Raw genomic sequence first — 16,532 nt, forward strand, 5'->3', positions numbered from 1 at the left:
ACGGAATATGATCATCTTAAGATGGGTGTCTCATCAAAACCTCGTTAGATAGCAAAAATCCAGTGAGAAAAATACTCCTAATCGTAGAAAAGAGAATACATAAAGATCAATTGAGTATGCTTCAGGATACTCCTCCTGAGTTAGACATAACTTCAAAAAAAAAAGAACTACAAGCAATTCAACTCAGATAATTTACGCATACCGATTCCTTGGGCGAGTTTCTGAAAAGTAGACTTAGGCAATGACTTGGTGAATAGATCGGCCAAGTCATCATGGGAACGGATTTGCTTGACTTCAAAGTTCTGATGTTGTTGTTGCTGGTGAGAATAAAAAAATTTCGGCACTATGTGATTGATAAAATTTGAAGGGTTTTTTTGTAAAAAAAAAAAAAGGTGCAATGTAACTCAACCTTCATTTTGTATATCCTTACATATTTGGTATTTTGTAGTAATGTACTAATATTTTTTCATTAGGCTCTTATTTTGGGTATGTAATATTTGAAAGACAAATATTTTTTTTTATGTTTTGAAGTAATATTTATATGACAACATGGTATGCATATAATAATTTAGTATTATGTTTTGCATTTTTTGGGTCAAATTATGTTTTTCATTTTCATTAGTTATTGTTTAAAATATATTTTCTTTAACCGGTAATAGGTTGGGTCATATTACCTTATAATATTAATAAGTCGATTTCGGGTTGGGTTATATTTCCCGTTTACTTTAACGGATGTTATATGATACGTTAAAATATTGAGTATATTATAAAAACGACACGAATGGAAAGATCTAAGTCCTACCGATGCCAAATAATGTATCTATTGGTAACAAAATGCTTGTAGGCATTGGTACGAAGTAAATGGCTGTTTTGGTTGCATTGTTTTGAATGGTTGCAACTTTAAATGAAAATATGTTTTAACGCCTATAAATAGGTTAATCTCTACTGCAATTTATTTGTTCACTTCCACATTCACATAATCATTTATAGCGTGCATTAATTATTAGAGAGTCTTATTGATTTCATATGAGAGAGTATTCAACACAATCGTGGTTTATTGGAGTTTTGTGATTTGGAGTGATACTATTACAAAGACATGGTTGTGGCATCTGAAAAGACAAGTCCCGATCAACCATGAGCACTAAAGTGAAGCGTAAACTTATTTTAAGGACAAAATATCTAACATTTTCCTTGACGAGTTTACAGGTTCTTCAAATCCACATTCATATGCATTTAGCATTGTATTTTTTTAATAGTTTGCAAATTATTTGGTATATAATTGCATGAATTATTAGTATATATATAGAAATTACTTTAGTCTAAAGAAGCTGGCAAAATTGCACTGTAGAAATGAACAGTGTTGTGCACCACATTTCAGTTTATTTACAAGATTGCCACCGCCTCTCCAGTTTCAAATTGAAAATTTCGATTTATTCACGAAATTGCCACCCTTCAGCGTGCACGTGTCGACCATCGTAGAAAGGGTGGGGGATGGAAGCAAACCCGATTTTGTTCCAGAGATCTCTTCGACAAGCCCATTTTGCTCCAGAGCTCTTCAACGACAAAGTCGATTCAACGCCTCACCGTCGCACACCTCGCCTTCCCCTCCCGCCGCACTCCTTACCAGAACTCAAATCAATGGTAACGTGCCAATTGTATATATTTTTTGTCGATTTTTATCATTATTCTGGAAATTAGGGTTTGATCTAAATTTGGTGTGGGAGGATTTGTGGACGGATTTCAGGGAGAGAGGCGTGGGATGGCAGGGAGGGGAAGGGAGAGGAAGGAGTGAGGCTGCCAAAAAGGGGGTTAGGGTTGATTTTTTATCCTCAAATCAATTGTTGTTGTCGGTGATTGAACGAGCATTGGTTAGAGGGGAATTTTCATTTCCTTTGTTTCTGAACCGGAATGGGGTCGATGGGACCATGCTCTGTTGCACGTTCAGATGAGTGATTTGAGGGATTTGGGGGTAGGGAGAGTGATTTCAGGGATTGGTAATCCCATCCCATGTTTTTCCCTCATCTCTGTCACACTCAACCTCTCTCTAATCCTTTCTCTTTCTCTCTCTTTTAGACTCTTCCTTTCTCCCAACTGTCCATCTCTCTCAACTTTAGTGCTAACCCTAATTTGTTCTTTCATTCCTCAATTTTCTCCATCCGAGCAATGAAAAATCGAACTGGGTTTTCAGATTATTGATGCTTCACGGACAGAGAATGGAGAGAGTTGATTGAGGGAGTTGGTGAGTATGGGCTTGCACAGAGGGAAGAACACAGAAAGAGAGAGAGAGAGAGGGAGAGGGATGGAACGATTGCACAGAGACAAGGAGAGAGACAGAGAGAGATCGCAGAAAGAGGAGGATGACAAAAATTGAGGAGGAACCCATGTCTGCAGAGAGTGAGTAAGTTCTGAACCAAAGCTTATTTTCTCTAATTTTTGGCTATGCGACAACAAATTTCTGAAGCAGAAGAATCAAGGAACCTTGCGTTAGAATTTAATCCTAATTTTTTTTCTCTTTGCAGGACAAAAAACTACCAAGGAAGGAGGAGACTGCCAGGAATTTAAAACTCAGACAGGAGAAGACAAGCAATGGCGGAGGAACCAAGGCTGTAGATCTTTGATAAAAGGTATAAATCCTTTTCGTTTCTGGTAGTTTACCCTCGCCTAAAAATGTGAAATTTAATATGGTGTTGATGAGTGTGTTTGAAGGCGGAAGAGCTGATCCTGTAATTTGATTGCTTTGTCACACTCGAAATCATTTATCAATTTTATTAAGTAATGTTTATATCTGCACCATCTTCTAACTTTTTTATAAATGTTTTAACCTTGATCTATTGTTTGATGATCGTTTTGTAGCACTGACAATATCATGCTCTTTCCATTCCTTTATTTTTTGGTGAGTGCTCACTTATTAATATTGTTGTTGCTTTTAGTTTTTAAATTTTATGAAAAATGCAACCTTCAAACCCTGTTGAAGTCGATTTGGTATCTCAAGATTCCAAATTATTGTTTGTAGATTAGGGATTTGCATATTGCTAAAAGAGAGGAAGACATTGGCTATTGTGCTGGATATGTAGCTGAGTTGATGATTGTCGCTACTTACCTTTTGTATTCTTCACCGTTTTGTTCCTTAACAAGTGTCTTTCTTTGAAGGGGCTTCATAGATGCTTGGCAGAGTCCTAACATCAATTTTTTAGGGAATGGTGGCTGATATTGACTCAGATGAAGCCCCTATTTATATATCCTGATCATTTTTATGTTCTATCTTTTCTGACTTGGATGATATTGATCAAATGAATGAGTTAGAAACTGAAAGTTACATTTGTTCCATCAATATGTTGATCAAATGGATGAGTTAGAAGCTGAAAATTACATTTGTTTCTTGCTACTTTTTATACTGAACATATTTTGTGTATGTATAGTGCTTTATTTTCAAGGTTATTTCTCTCAACACCATGTGAATGTACAAATAGTTCTTTCCCAATTCAACCAATTTAAAAATTGGGATTTTAACTGATGTTCGTCCATGGTTCCTTACTTTCCAAATATTGAAACATGCATAAATTCACGTGGAAATTATACATGTCAATGTCCCAAAGGATACAAACATGAAGGCATGGATGAAAAGAGTTGTATCAAATACAACAAATGGTCAAAGGCCATTCTCCTCATTATTTCATTAGGGATGCATGTTTTTTTTCTCATGTTAATATATTGCATATACAAGCCTAAATTTATTTTATTGGAGCCACTTTTGGATCCAAAATTCTCATAAAGTATGTCATTGATGAAAGTTATATTCTGGTGTCTTTTAGTGATCTTCATGTTTTTCGTACAAAATAAGATTGTTAGCTTCTATGGTAAGCAATGTTAACTATCAGGGATTTGTTTTCATATTGCATGAAATTTCCACTTTTTTCATCTTTGAATAGTCTTAAGCACGGTAAATATAATAGCACTAGAAAGTGAGGAAATCCACTTTCTTTGGTCAGGTTGGATTCTCTACTATGACTACCATTTTTATCTCTAAACAAATTTTTAATCGTATGTATGATATAAAAGGGTAGATTTAACTATTTTGGTTTCTTTGTTCTCACGCTTTAGTGCCTCGAGTTTTAATTTTTCATAGTTGTGTCTGAGTTGTTTTCCAGTTACAATTCGGGTGCCATTGGCAACTTCTAGGGGACCAAAATTGTTTTCAGGTCAAAATACAGGAACCAAATTGTAACTAGACTAGGAGATTACATTACCAAAGTAGGAAAGTTCGGTCTTGATTCATAGTTTGGCAACATAAAATGTATGTAGGATGTTGTTTGGGAACCGCTTGGTAAGTGTTAAATACATCCTATATCATGACTAACAAGCATGACCGTTCAGATATACATGCAATTGAGATCACTGATTAAATCAGATTTCTTTTAAATGGAAGCAAATCTTGCCTATTAGGTGTTTGTGAAAATTCCCCAGAGAGTTAGAAACAAGGATATGATGCAAATCTGAATGTAGGCTGTTTTGGTATGTGTGTGTACGTATAGGGGGTGTTATATTGATATGACATGCTACCTCATTTATCTATTTTTCGATTGTTCGATCAAAGAAGGAAGTTCAATTTATCAAGGATCAAGGTTTGGACTACTAGACAGCACGCAGACTTCGGTTTGAGGTATGGAAGTCTCGAGCTTGCAATCTTAAATTTTTGGTTCCCGAATAAGAAATATGCTCTATTTGATCCCGAATAAGAAATGACATAGGTTTGTGGCTTCCATTGTTATTAAGTTGTATCCTTTTCTACTTGGGTTCCAAGAAACCATTATAATGAATTAATCAATTTTTTTATTCTAAGGAAGTATGTATTCATCATTGTTTTTTTTTTTTGAACAATTTCAATTAATATAACTATGACCATTTGTCTACTATTTTATATCTTCTGTTCTTTTTCCTTTTTGTAGACTCCCATTGCCATGTTGTTCTCTTGCTGCTAACTGATTTAGTTGGGGTATCTTAACAAGAGTGCTGTCTTTACGAAGTCTTTTTTGTTTTTTTTTTTTTTTTTTTGTGGTGTTACTTTTTACGGTGGGGATATTCCTTAATTTTTTTTCTTTAAAGTGAGGAAGATTTAACAACGCGTTTTTTTGTTTGTTTTGGTGGTGTTACTTTATGAATTTTTAGTTAGGAAGATTTAACAATGCCTTTTTTTGTTTGCTTTACTTTGTTATGTCTTGATAAACGCAGGTTCAGCAACAGGTTGCTGAAATGATCACTTATATAGCCTCTACTGCAAAACAATTTCCTAAGAAATGTGTATTACTTTGTCTTCTGGGTGAGCGTTCTCTAATTTAGATTAGACATCGGGACTCGAAGCTTGGTTTGTTTTCTGTGTCTCCACTGTATCTGTTCTGTGGATGAACAGGTAGATGTCACCTCTAGCATTTAATGGTGTTGTGCACTTTGACAGGTATATGTGAATGGCTTACAGAGTTTTTCTGAATCTGTAGATCCAGTGGGCCCTCATGACACTGTTATATCCAAACCAAAGTTTGGCGAATTTGATATATGTTGGATACAATGGCAATCCTGCTTCAACTATCCATGTTACTAGAAGAAGATCAGAAGATCATAAAAGGCAAAAAACAGAAAGAAATGTTAGCTGCTTCGTTTTTTGTCCTAAAAATGCAGAAAAATCCCCTCTTTTAAATTCATTCATAGGAAGGTATGGCTTTCCCCCTTCACTATACTCAACATAGTTATTGCTCCTGAAACTACCCAATTTTCTTTTCTTTTTTCTTTTCAAACTGAGACAAAGCTCACCGTGTCTGCTATCCCTTTCCTGTTTGACTCTGGTCTATCTTCCATTTTAGAAAATATTTGTGGTGACTATAGATTTAATCTTTCATTTTGCTTTGTTAATTTGTTGTTGCCAATTTTGACCTCAGGCCTTTCTCAAAGAGCGAGACTATACCTATTGGTGAGCGTTATGCAGTGAATGTCATTAACCAGATTGGGGTGAGTACTATCATATATAACACTTTTTTCTTTGAGAAAGGTAACGGGTAAGGGAGGTATGGGTATGGGTTTTTAGGGCCGGTTTCTAGGGAGGTGGTCTGGTGTCAGTGCCTTCACGGGATGGGGGTGTGTGATATGGGGGAGAGAGGAGAGGGTGTTGGTTCTGAAAAAACAAAGCGACATGTGGATTTCTGTCTTTCTATATCATGCTTATGTTGAAATGTTATACCTGCCAAAACCATTATGTTAAAATGTTGGATAGGTAAACGTTTTTTGTTGTTCTGTTTTTAGGACTTCATTAATCGTTTAGAAGCGCAGCCAATGATGTGAGAGCAGAAGGGGAGCAAGCATGTGAGGTAATTTTTTGTGTTGAATTAAGTGGTTCTGAATTCAGTCGAACATTTGTGTGCAAGTTTGGTTTCTATATCTATCGCAATTCATGCTTGCAGTGATATTATTGTAACATCAAATCCTAAAATGTATTGTGTGAAGAACCACTAAAAGGAATGTAATGTGTAAGTGAGTTTGATTATTCAAATGCAAAATTTTTAATTTTTAGAATGAGAGTTGCAATTAAAATTAACGGAGTGCTGAGCAGAAGTTTAATTAATTCAGTTTTGATAAATGATTGAAGGTTGCTCTATGATTCTTTTGCTGTTTTGATAATTATAAGTTTAGATAACGAAAGGGATAGAACGAAAATGAAAGCTTAGAATCTGGTGAATAATATGTTGGCATGTGTGTGTGTTCTCTTCAGGAGGATCGGTTGATGTTTTTAATTGTATAATTTATTTTCATTGGTCTAAATGCACGTCCGATTGCTTGCCTTCCCATAGATGGGTTAAGTTGGACATCCAGAAGAATTTGTTTGCATAGGAACTTTTTTTCTTCTTTTCGCTGTGATCTGTTTTGTTAAAGGTGATGATAAAGATTTATCAACATTGTTTGTTCGGAATTAGGTGGAAATTGGGAGGGAGTAAATTGTGATTCTAAACAGGACCATCGTGAGATATTCTTTTAAACTATGATTTATATTCTTTGCTATAGTGCGGAAGACTTAGCTGCTTGAACAAGAACAACTGCTGCAGGGCGTTCTACATGTTTTTGGCTTTCAACATTTTTGCTTCAAGACTTAGCTGCTTGAACAAGAACGAAACACCATCTTAGCTGCAAGGCAAAATATGTGTGGACTGGATGTTACTTCTGTTTCTTACTGAAACAGGCGTCCTGCATGTTTTTAGTTTTACACGTTTGTGCTTGAAAACTTTGATGCTAGAATAAGAACGAAACAATTTTTATGTTGCCTAACCTATAGGATATATATTTTGCCACATTGACTACAGGGGCAAGATTTGTGTGAACTGTATGTTACTTCTGTTTATTAGGGAACCAAAACGTTCAGTTTCGCCCTGTTCATTGTACAATGTCTTTTCATGTCAGCTCAGTTGAATGTATATAAAAACGAAGCTGCATATCGTACTGACCTCATTCACTCATCTATCCCTTTCTTCATTTATGATTGTGTTGAATTTATTCAGATAAAATGTATCTTATTCATGTAGTTCAAGGTGATGCATTCAAGTCCCGCAGCAAAGCGCGGGCACATTTTCTAGTTATACCCCTATTTTTCCAACAAATTTACCCTGTACTTTTTTCCTCATAATCGTGCAATGACCAAATGCCCTTGGAAGGGTAAATTCTAAAATTTCATTGTCTTTCGTGCTTGTGACAAATTATTCTTTTAACATATTCTTAGAGTGCTCGTCGCTACAAATGCGTCAGCACAAGCAAAATGAATTTAGGACTTAAAACGAAGATTCAACCCTCAATATAAGAGGGAGATACTCTAAGATATAATTCAGGAATATTTGGTCGAAGTATCAAACTTGGTAAAGGAAGGCATTCTTACACATCTCAATAGAGCCGTATACAACAAGATAATCACATTAGAGGTATGGCATAAAGTATCTATACCCTAATAATGTGAGTGATAGTATTGAAAGAAAGAAAGATTGAATTACATTGTAATTAATACCCAAAATGTTCTTCTATGCATTCTACATTAGCTTGAGTAGCCTTAACACATGACTAGATGTCAACATTGGCTTGTGGGAACATCCCGATGATTAAATAGTTTAATCTTCAATGATGGGAGAGTTAAAAATAAGTTTTAATTTACTAAGTGATTATATTAAGACTACTCACTTTACTGCCTCACTAATTATAACCTAATATAAATCATACACGGATATACTAGTGAATTGGGATGATAGTAGGAGATGAATGAAATTAATTGGATTATAGTATAGAGATTTGATTAATTAGAGAGTCTCATATTAATAAATTAATGATAAGACATTAATAGGGCTTTTAAAATAGTTTGGGCTTTTCAAGCCCGTTGGGTCAAAACTCATGGGGCATAATTTATGACATAAGATGTAATAAGTGGCATTAGGCCCAAAAGGCCCCAATTTCTATAGAGAATTTGGAATCTTTCACATTTTTTAATGCTTTTTAAACTAAATATTAGTTCTTTTCTAAGATTTGATTAAGAGGTTTTGAACAATTGCCACATCAATATTTTTCTATTTTTTTTAAAATTATATGTAATTAGTTTAAAGGTATCTTCACTTCACCTTGTAACTAATTGCCGACAATCTAGGAAATTTAATTTTCCTAGTCCTTTAAACTCCTACGTTTTAATGACTCTTTCTATAAAAATAATAATTAATTAGAGTTAAAATAAGTAATTAAACTCCTACATTTTTAATGAATATTTCTAAAAAAATATTAATTAAACTAATTCCTCATTATTAGTAGAAAAAAAAATTAATAAAACTTATGGGTTAAAAACAAACGTACCGAAAATAAAAAAAATGTACCATAAATCAAATATACCAAAAATTCAAATGTACTAAGAAACCAAATGTACCAAGAAGCTAAATGTACCAAAAGTTCAAATATACCATAAACTAAATGTAATCATCTTATAAGTAACCAACGCTGACATAATCAAATGTACCGATTAACCAAACGTACCTAAAAACAAGGTTTTGTACATTCTATTTAATTTACTAAAATAAATATTTTAATAAAAAATAAAAAATAAATCTGAAATCATTATAATAAGAGATGCATAAAAATAGGAGTAAAAAAAAAAAAGAATGCCAGTAAAGAAATAACATGAATAGACTTTTAAGAAAATAAAATGAAATGAAATGAAATTAAGCACCAAAATTGTAGGGAAAATGTTTAATCAAAATTTCTAAGGGAATAGATGTTTAGTCTATAACATTTAAAAATGAGGCGTCTATATCAAAACACCACTTTCTATACATGGCCAATTCTAGAGGTGATGAGGAGAGAGAGAGCCTCTTACATGAGTCACTCCGTCTCTCTATAAAGACAAGAATTAGACAAGAATTAGCCTTTCACATTTTAGGCTTTCAGTGGTTCTTAGGTTTGATTCTCATCAAAGGTGAATTTGAACCACAATATTGTTAGCTCATTGTGAGGCTAAGTCTTTCATCTCCCTCTTAGTGTAATACCGTTTGTTAAAAAAAAATAAAAAATGAAAACTAATAGGGTCAGCTGCCTAGTTGAGGAGGACACTAGTCCCTTCTCCTCCTCTAAGTTCATACATCCTTGATCTCATTCCTAGAGGTGTGGAGAAATTGGAGGCCTTCCCTTGAGTGACTTGGGAGAGGACCTTGGTGGGTGTACAAGCTAGATCCAAAGGTATAATTCCTCAAACCTTTATCTTTGTTTTAAATACCACAACTAGAGATATTAGCACTAGACTATGCAATCTTAAAGGGGATTTAACTTGACTAATGGCCTATACATGCTTCCATTGTTATTTATACTACCTGGTGAAATTGGAAATCTTGTGCCTAAAATCTCTAGTCTTTCCTTTCACGAACACGTGGAGCACATCCCTCATAAACATCATTAAAAAGAGGTGATGTATAGCGTATATTAAGATTATTACACAAATCGGGAGATCCAAAAAAGATAATGCCATATCCATGTATCATATGATACAACAGCTTCAGGAAAAATGATGGGACACCCTTTGTAGCCAGTTTAAGCACCATGGCATGCCCTTGGACATTTGTTCGAATCCCATTGCATGCAATCAAGACTCCAAAGCATATGCCAAGAAACCCTCGTTCCTTAGATTTTCTCAAAAGTCTCTGTAAATCATTCTTAGTGGGTTTACAAAGATATTTTGGTCCGAAGACGGCATTGATCGGATGACAGAATCTCCTGCAAGACTCTCAAGATGTTCTCTCTGAAACCTTTATATACTAGTCAATGGAAGCAGTGAGGGTTTCGTACGCAAGCATACTCGAAAGTTGCTGACTGCTGTTATCTCTGCATATTGCATTACGTTTTTGAGTGAAATAATCATAGAAGTGATGACTCCTTCCATGATCTTGTCAAACAGCTCATGTCTCATATAGAAGCTGGCCTAAAAGAAGCGTGGTGAATACAATGGAGAGCCAGACAAGTAATTGCATAAGCTGAACATGGCTCTCTTCCTGATCTCGATTTACTCTTCTTCGACGTGATGAGGTGGCAACGTGTTGCGGTTCATTTGCTTCTTGGGCAAAGCCTTCAAGCATCTTTAGAAGTGCTGACACATGACCCATGCCATTGCAAAAACTACTTTATCATCTTCGCATGAGGAGTTATTATTTCATGGTTGGGCCATTACGGTTTAGTGGTTGGGAGTTTTTTTTTTAGAATATAGTGATTAGAAGCTTATTATTATGAAATAAGTGTGATTGTTAAATGGTTGATGAATTATAACTTATTGAGAGTGAGTGACAAATAGATAATGATCTGATGTATTCGATTGAGATGAGAATATTTGATCTAATAGTTATTGGAAGATGAAATCTTATCTTATTTGAATGGGGAGAATGACTTAATTGATAAATAAACCAACGGTTTTTTTTTAACAAATAATATTATCTAACCTACTAAAAGGGAGGGTGCTTAGCCTCGTGATGAGCTAACAATAATGAATTGAACTTAAGATCTCTCACTTACAAGTGAAGAGAAATACCATTAGACCGTACTGTAGTACCAAGTGGCTTGATCTAACGCTTAATGAGAGATGAAATCTTATTTGATTGGGAAGAATGACTTAATTAGATGTATAAACTCTGTTAAATAAATAAACTAAACCAACGGATGAGATTGGGCTAAGATAATATAATTCAACAGCTGTCGTAAAACGAACTCTAAGTAATTTTCATTTGGATAGAAGGATTGGCAATCGCCGAAAACGAGTGGCTCATCTCTTTCACTTCCTCACTCCCACACCAAACCCACTTCAAAAATCCAAACCACCATCATGTCCTCCCTGACTACTACTCTTCTGTGTAACCCATGGCCAGCAGCGCCGTCGCACTCTCTAGCTCCACTCTTTGCCACCTCACTAGAAAACCCACTTCACTGACTTCAACACTCAGCTTAAGAATCAGAGCCAAGGCCTCCACAGCCATGGCTACGGCCTCCGCCGCCAAAACCAAGGTGGTACCTGCAGTGATAGTGGGCGGTGGAAGGGTCGGAAGGGCCTTGGAGGGGATGGGGAATGGCGGTGACTTGCTGGTGAAAAGAGGAGAGCCCGTGCCTCTTGATTTCCAAGGTCCAATTTTGGTTTGCACTAGGAATGATGATCTTGAAGCTGTTCTTGAAGCCACTCCAAGGCCTAGATGGAGCGGTACTACTTTCTCTTCACTCTTTTTTCCAGTTATTGTCTGAGCAGTTTCAATTGATTTGTTGATGGTTTTTTTATATGAAATTCAGGTGTTATCAATCAACTTTTTTGTTAATATTATATGTATATGAATTATGGAAGACGTGGCACAAAACTGAGTGCAATGGCATTCTAGGATTCATACAGCCGACCTCACTTAGTGGGATAAGGCTTTGTTGTTGTTGCTGTATTATATGTATATGAATTGTTTGGTTACTGGAAGTGGAAGTAAGTTGGGAATTTGATTGGATGGGGCTTTTCACTTGTGATTACATTCAAACCCAATACTTTTTAACTATCGGTTCATGTTCATGTAATAGAGTGCTTAATGCAGTTTCTTAGTACAAACTCAATATGCTGAGTGATGAATCTCAAAAGTGGACCTTCATACTGTTAATTATTGGATCCAAATTAGATGATTGAATTCTTTGTTCGACTGCTATGTCTCTTGTAAATATGAAGTTGGAGTTTTCATTGACCAAAATTCAGCTTGTGACTTCTATTCTTTCATGAAATTGTTCATGTGTTTTCGAAGATTTGTTGAATTTACTCACTACTGATTATAAGATATGTGAAAAAGTTAGGAGTTTGTGACCAAATATTCCTACCATTTGTTTGCAGCACTCCCTTGTGCAGCTATAGCACCACTGTTAGCTTGGCAGTTTATAATTCAGGCTGATATGAAACTTCATTATTTGTAATGCAATTTTCTAAACATTCACTTTCAGTTAAATTACATGTCAATCAAACCTATATAACATGCTCCCCCTCTCCTTGTTTTCAAGTTTTGTTGCTTGCCAAAATTGGCGGAGAAAGGGGGACATGTCAGATTGCATTCTTCTGTGAATGGCTTTAACTGGATTTTTTACTTCACCTAATTTGCAAAATTTGTTTTGGATTTTTGCTTCTTGGTTTGCTTGACCCAATGGTCTTGACAATCCAGCAGATTTGGTTTTTTTCCAGAATGGAATGCTGGAACCATGGTTTGAAAGTAAAGGTCTTGGTGATGCTGACCAAGTCCTAGCATATTTTGCTGTCTCCAAGCTTGGAGAACCTCCTGTTGATGGAAAGACTGATACCAATCCTGAAGGACTGACTGTGTCATATGGGAAGTGGGCATCGGCAGTAGCCGATAGATTACATGCTGGAGGCCTCACTTGCAAGGTAAAAGAATAATATCTGCGTAGCATTTTACGCTAATTTGGAATTGGTTTTTCTGTTGCGTTAGTCTTTTACTGATGAATGAAAATATAAAGCAGGCTCTCAACAAGGAAGCATTTCAGAAGCAGATGTTAGAGAAGTTGATCTGGATTTCAGCATTCATGCTTGTCGGAGCTCGTCATCCAGGAACAACTGTAGGTGGTGTAGAGAAAGAATACCGCTCTGAGGTAATCTTTTTTACTTTTATCTTTTCTTTTAAAGTTGAAAAGACTAGAAAATAAATGTAATTCTGCCTTTGGCATATTGATGGTGAAATAGGATCTTTGTCCAAAACAATTTCTACTTCATGATTAGGTTGCTGATTTGGAAATGCCATGTACAAATTTACTTTACCTAGTATTTGTTACCTTTTGGCTATTGTAATTCTACTACGTATGGCATAATAGCTAGCGAACTGAACTACAATCAATGGACGATGAAAAGAGGGACTAAATTATATCATATGATTGGAATCTCATAAGTTGTCTGAACTTAATGATGGAGCAACAATTCCTTGTGTTTTACTTCGTTATAAACTGGTTTCTTATCGTTGATTTGCAACGATAGCAATTCTAAGGTTACTTTCTTTTGTATGTATTTTTCCTTCATCATTATGCATGACTTCCTAGTTTTTATTTATTTATTTATTTCTGGGAAGCATGACTTTCTAGTAAAAATAACACCGAGGTTTTGTTCCATTAACATTGGTTTGTTACAGAATGCTGAGAGGTTACTAAAAGTAAATTCTATTGGGGGTGTGGTACTGTCTGGTTTTGCTTGGCTTACATCAAGCCAAACACATAATAATTATCATGGCCAAGGCTGTAACCAGATTATTAGGTTGAACTGTAACTGTCCAAATACTTGCATAAGAATGGACATCTCTCATTTCATTGACAAAGAAGTATCATGACACGAAACCACTTTTAGGTTAGTGCAGTATAGAGTCCATACTAAATTTTCGGAGTTAGGGAGGAAAGGGTTGGCTCATCACATTGGTTATGTGTTAAGAAAAGGAACCAATAAAAACTTGACCGATATTTATGCTTTCAGGTGTCTAGTCTCATTGCGGAGCTTGCCTCTGCAGCTGCTGCAGAGAAGGGGTTGGTATTTGAAGAAGCCATGGAGGACAGATTATGTGCATACTCACGCGCGGTTGCACACTTTCCTACTGCAGTTAAAGAGGTGAGAGATGCATGCAAGCCATATATATATATATATATATATATCATATACGCATGTGACTCGAACGAGTTTAATTTGTTTTTTCACTGTGGTGATTGCCTTTTGCTTGCAGTTTAAATGGAGAAATGGTTGGTTTTATTCTCTAACCGAAAAGGCAATTGCCGAAGGAAAGCCGGATCCCTGTCCGCTCCATACGGCATGGCTCAAAGACTTGAAAGTTGTCTAGGAAAACATACTCTACGATATCAGTGATTACTACTACAGCCAAGGACCAGAGATTGCTTCTCTTCCATCATTGAACTAGGTGCAGAAATAAAATTGAATTGTGTTTTTGTCTGTTTTACTTCATTTTGCCAAGGTAATATTGTAAACTAGGTCGAGGAAGATTCGAATTAGGGTGCAAGGGGCGGGCGCATTCTGTTTTTCGCTCAGTCTTGTGCATGCTTAAAATGGGCCTTTTCTATACAAAGAAACACGGCTTAGCAATGTGCCAACTTCGATGCTCATCCTGAAAAATTTAAGCACGAAGAGATTTCCATGTCATCGCATAACAATGTTATTTTAACAAAAAATTTATAATCTTTTTCAATACTAACACTAGGATGATTTATACTAATTCGTTTAAGTTGTAGGGAGGGTGATTTGAAATTGGAGAGGGACCAGGTATGATAAAGAGAGCGTGGGACCAGAGTGGCGTGAGTGTGGGCCTCAAAATTAGGGAGGATGGGATTGGTGTGTGATGTTTTGGGCTTGACCCTACGGTACACATGATCAGGGTGTTGGATCTTAAAATTTCTCCTGTTTGACGAGTTATAGTCATGCAAATCCCCTTAAAGAAGCATAGATTTAGTTTGGTGTGACAAATAGTTGTATTAAAGCAAAGAGAAGGATTTGGATCTCATACCATTGGATCTAGACTTTAATCCTATCCAAGAGTTCCACCAACTTCTTTGCTCCTTGGAGTGTCTCTTCTTAGCTTCCTCCACCTTGAAAGAAATGGATATCTTCTTAAGCTCCACCTTGAGAAAGTCAAGTGAGATGGATGATGGAAATAACCCAAGAGAGTAGTCCTCTCCCTTAGTTGGCCGGCTGTTTGTGTGTAAAGAGAAAGTAGGGTTTTTTCTCCTTTGTTGGGGTAATGAATCAATAGGCTAAAAGAACTTGAACTACTTTTAAGTTCAACAACGAAGTTGATCGCTTCTATGGTTAATTTAGACTTTTTGATTAATTATATCACTTAATTAGTCTAATTAATTAATTTCATCATCCTTTAGTCATCTCATTACACAAGTGTATCAATGTACAATCGTTTTAGGTTCTAATTAGCAAGGTAGTGGAGGCAGTGAGGTGATTGTTGTTAGTACACTTGATTAGTATTTATACAATCACTTGGTGAATTAAAACTTACTCTTCATTCTTCTGTACACTGACAACTACATAATTAATTATCAAGAGAGACTCGCAAGCCATGAGTGACATCTAACGATGTGTCATGGCTACCCAAGATAATGTAGAATTGGTTGGAGAACCTATTATGTATGATTACTTTTATGTCAGCCCATGTGCCATTCCATCATCCTTCTCTAAGTGAATACTCTCAATCACATTATTAGGGTATGATTACATTTATGTCAAACCCCATAATGTGATCATCCTAATTTATATGATTCCATTGAGACATATGGAAATATCTTCCTTTATTACGCTCGATATTTTGGCCAAAAGTTCTTGAATCATATCTTAGAGTATTCTTCCTCTCATATTGAGGATTAGCTATTCCATGTTGAATATTCAAATGTCTCTGAGAATAAGTATGCAATCCTAACAATGCATAGAACACATCCAAGTTGCGATGTGGTTATATTTCATTGTCAATTGATCAGAAACGTACCCCCAAGACAACTATGATGTCTCAGGTCAAAAGAACACTTGCATCATTCCAACTTGTAAAGTTGCGTGACATGTATGTAGAATTCTATGCAAGTACTCTCGTTTGATTATGTTTAGTGATCTCATTTTATTAATGAGCACCTACACACTTGCCTCAGTATCCCTATACGAATGGTTTGAGACTAGAAATTCTTTCTATAAAGTAGACATAGTATGTACTGGTTTATCCGGACTATCAATGTCTATGACAATCCTATGTCTAGAAACCTTTTAGGACATAGGGTTATAGAAAAAAGGTCCCAATTGTCTCTTTAGATTGCTTTTTTCATTAATCCATTGTCCATGGATCCACTATTTGGACGTACATAGATTAAATAGGATAGTCTTAATTAGTAGTGTTGCATGTTTATTGTATTAGTCATAACTAATCATTCTGGAATTATCCTGAAAGGTTTCTTCTCAATATTGAGTGCAAGGCATATCTCAA

At 35.7% G+C, this 16,532-nt stretch overlaps 1 protein-coding gene and 2 long non-coding RNA genes across 4 annotated transcripts; all 3 read left to right on the forward strand.

The window, feature by feature from the left end:
• The first annotated feature begins 2,519 nt into the window (after positions 1–2,519).
• Positions 2,520–3,440, forward strand: LOC137738770 (uncharacterized). Its single transcript, XR_011069054.1, has 3 exons — positions 2,520–2,624; positions 2,854–2,893; positions 3,014–3,440. It is a non-coding gene; the product is annotated as an uncharacterized lncRNA (long non-coding RNA).
• A 1,997-nt stretch (positions 3,441–5,437) lies between these two features.
• Positions 5,438–7,543, forward strand: LOC137741118 (uncharacterized). The gene is made up of 4 exons (XR_011069216.1): positions 5,438–5,707; positions 5,931–6,000; positions 6,292–6,356; positions 7,048–7,543. It is a non-coding gene; the product is annotated as an uncharacterized lncRNA (long non-coding RNA).
• A 3,745-nt stretch (positions 7,544–11,288) lies between these two features.
• LOC137739761 (uncharacterized) lies at positions 11,289–14,749 on the forward strand. Of its 2 annotated transcripts, none has more exons than XM_068479464.1 (5): positions 11,289–11,734; positions 12,714–12,934; positions 13,030–13,158; positions 14,024–14,155; positions 14,268–14,749. In XM_068479464.1, exons 1-5 carry the CDS (start codon positions 11,401–11,403, stop codon positions 14,379–14,381), a joined length of 930 nt encoding a protein of 309 aa, XP_068335565.1. In that variant the 5' UTR covers positions 11,289–11,400; the 3' UTR covers positions 14,382–14,749. The 2 variants fall into 2 exon arrangements, with proteins under 2 accessions (XP_068335565.1, XP_068335566.1); XM_068479465.1 differs by having other exon boundaries at positions 12,717–12,934.
• The last annotated feature ends 1,783 nt before the right edge of the window (positions 14,750–16,532 follow it).

This window comes from Pyrus communis, chromosome 7 (genome assembly GCF_963583255.1).
Source record: "Pyrus communis chromosome 7, drPyrComm1.1, whole genome shotgun sequence".
Lineage (NCBI taxonomy): Eukaryota > Viridiplantae > Streptophyta > Magnoliopsida > Rosales > Rosaceae > Pyrus > Pyrus communis.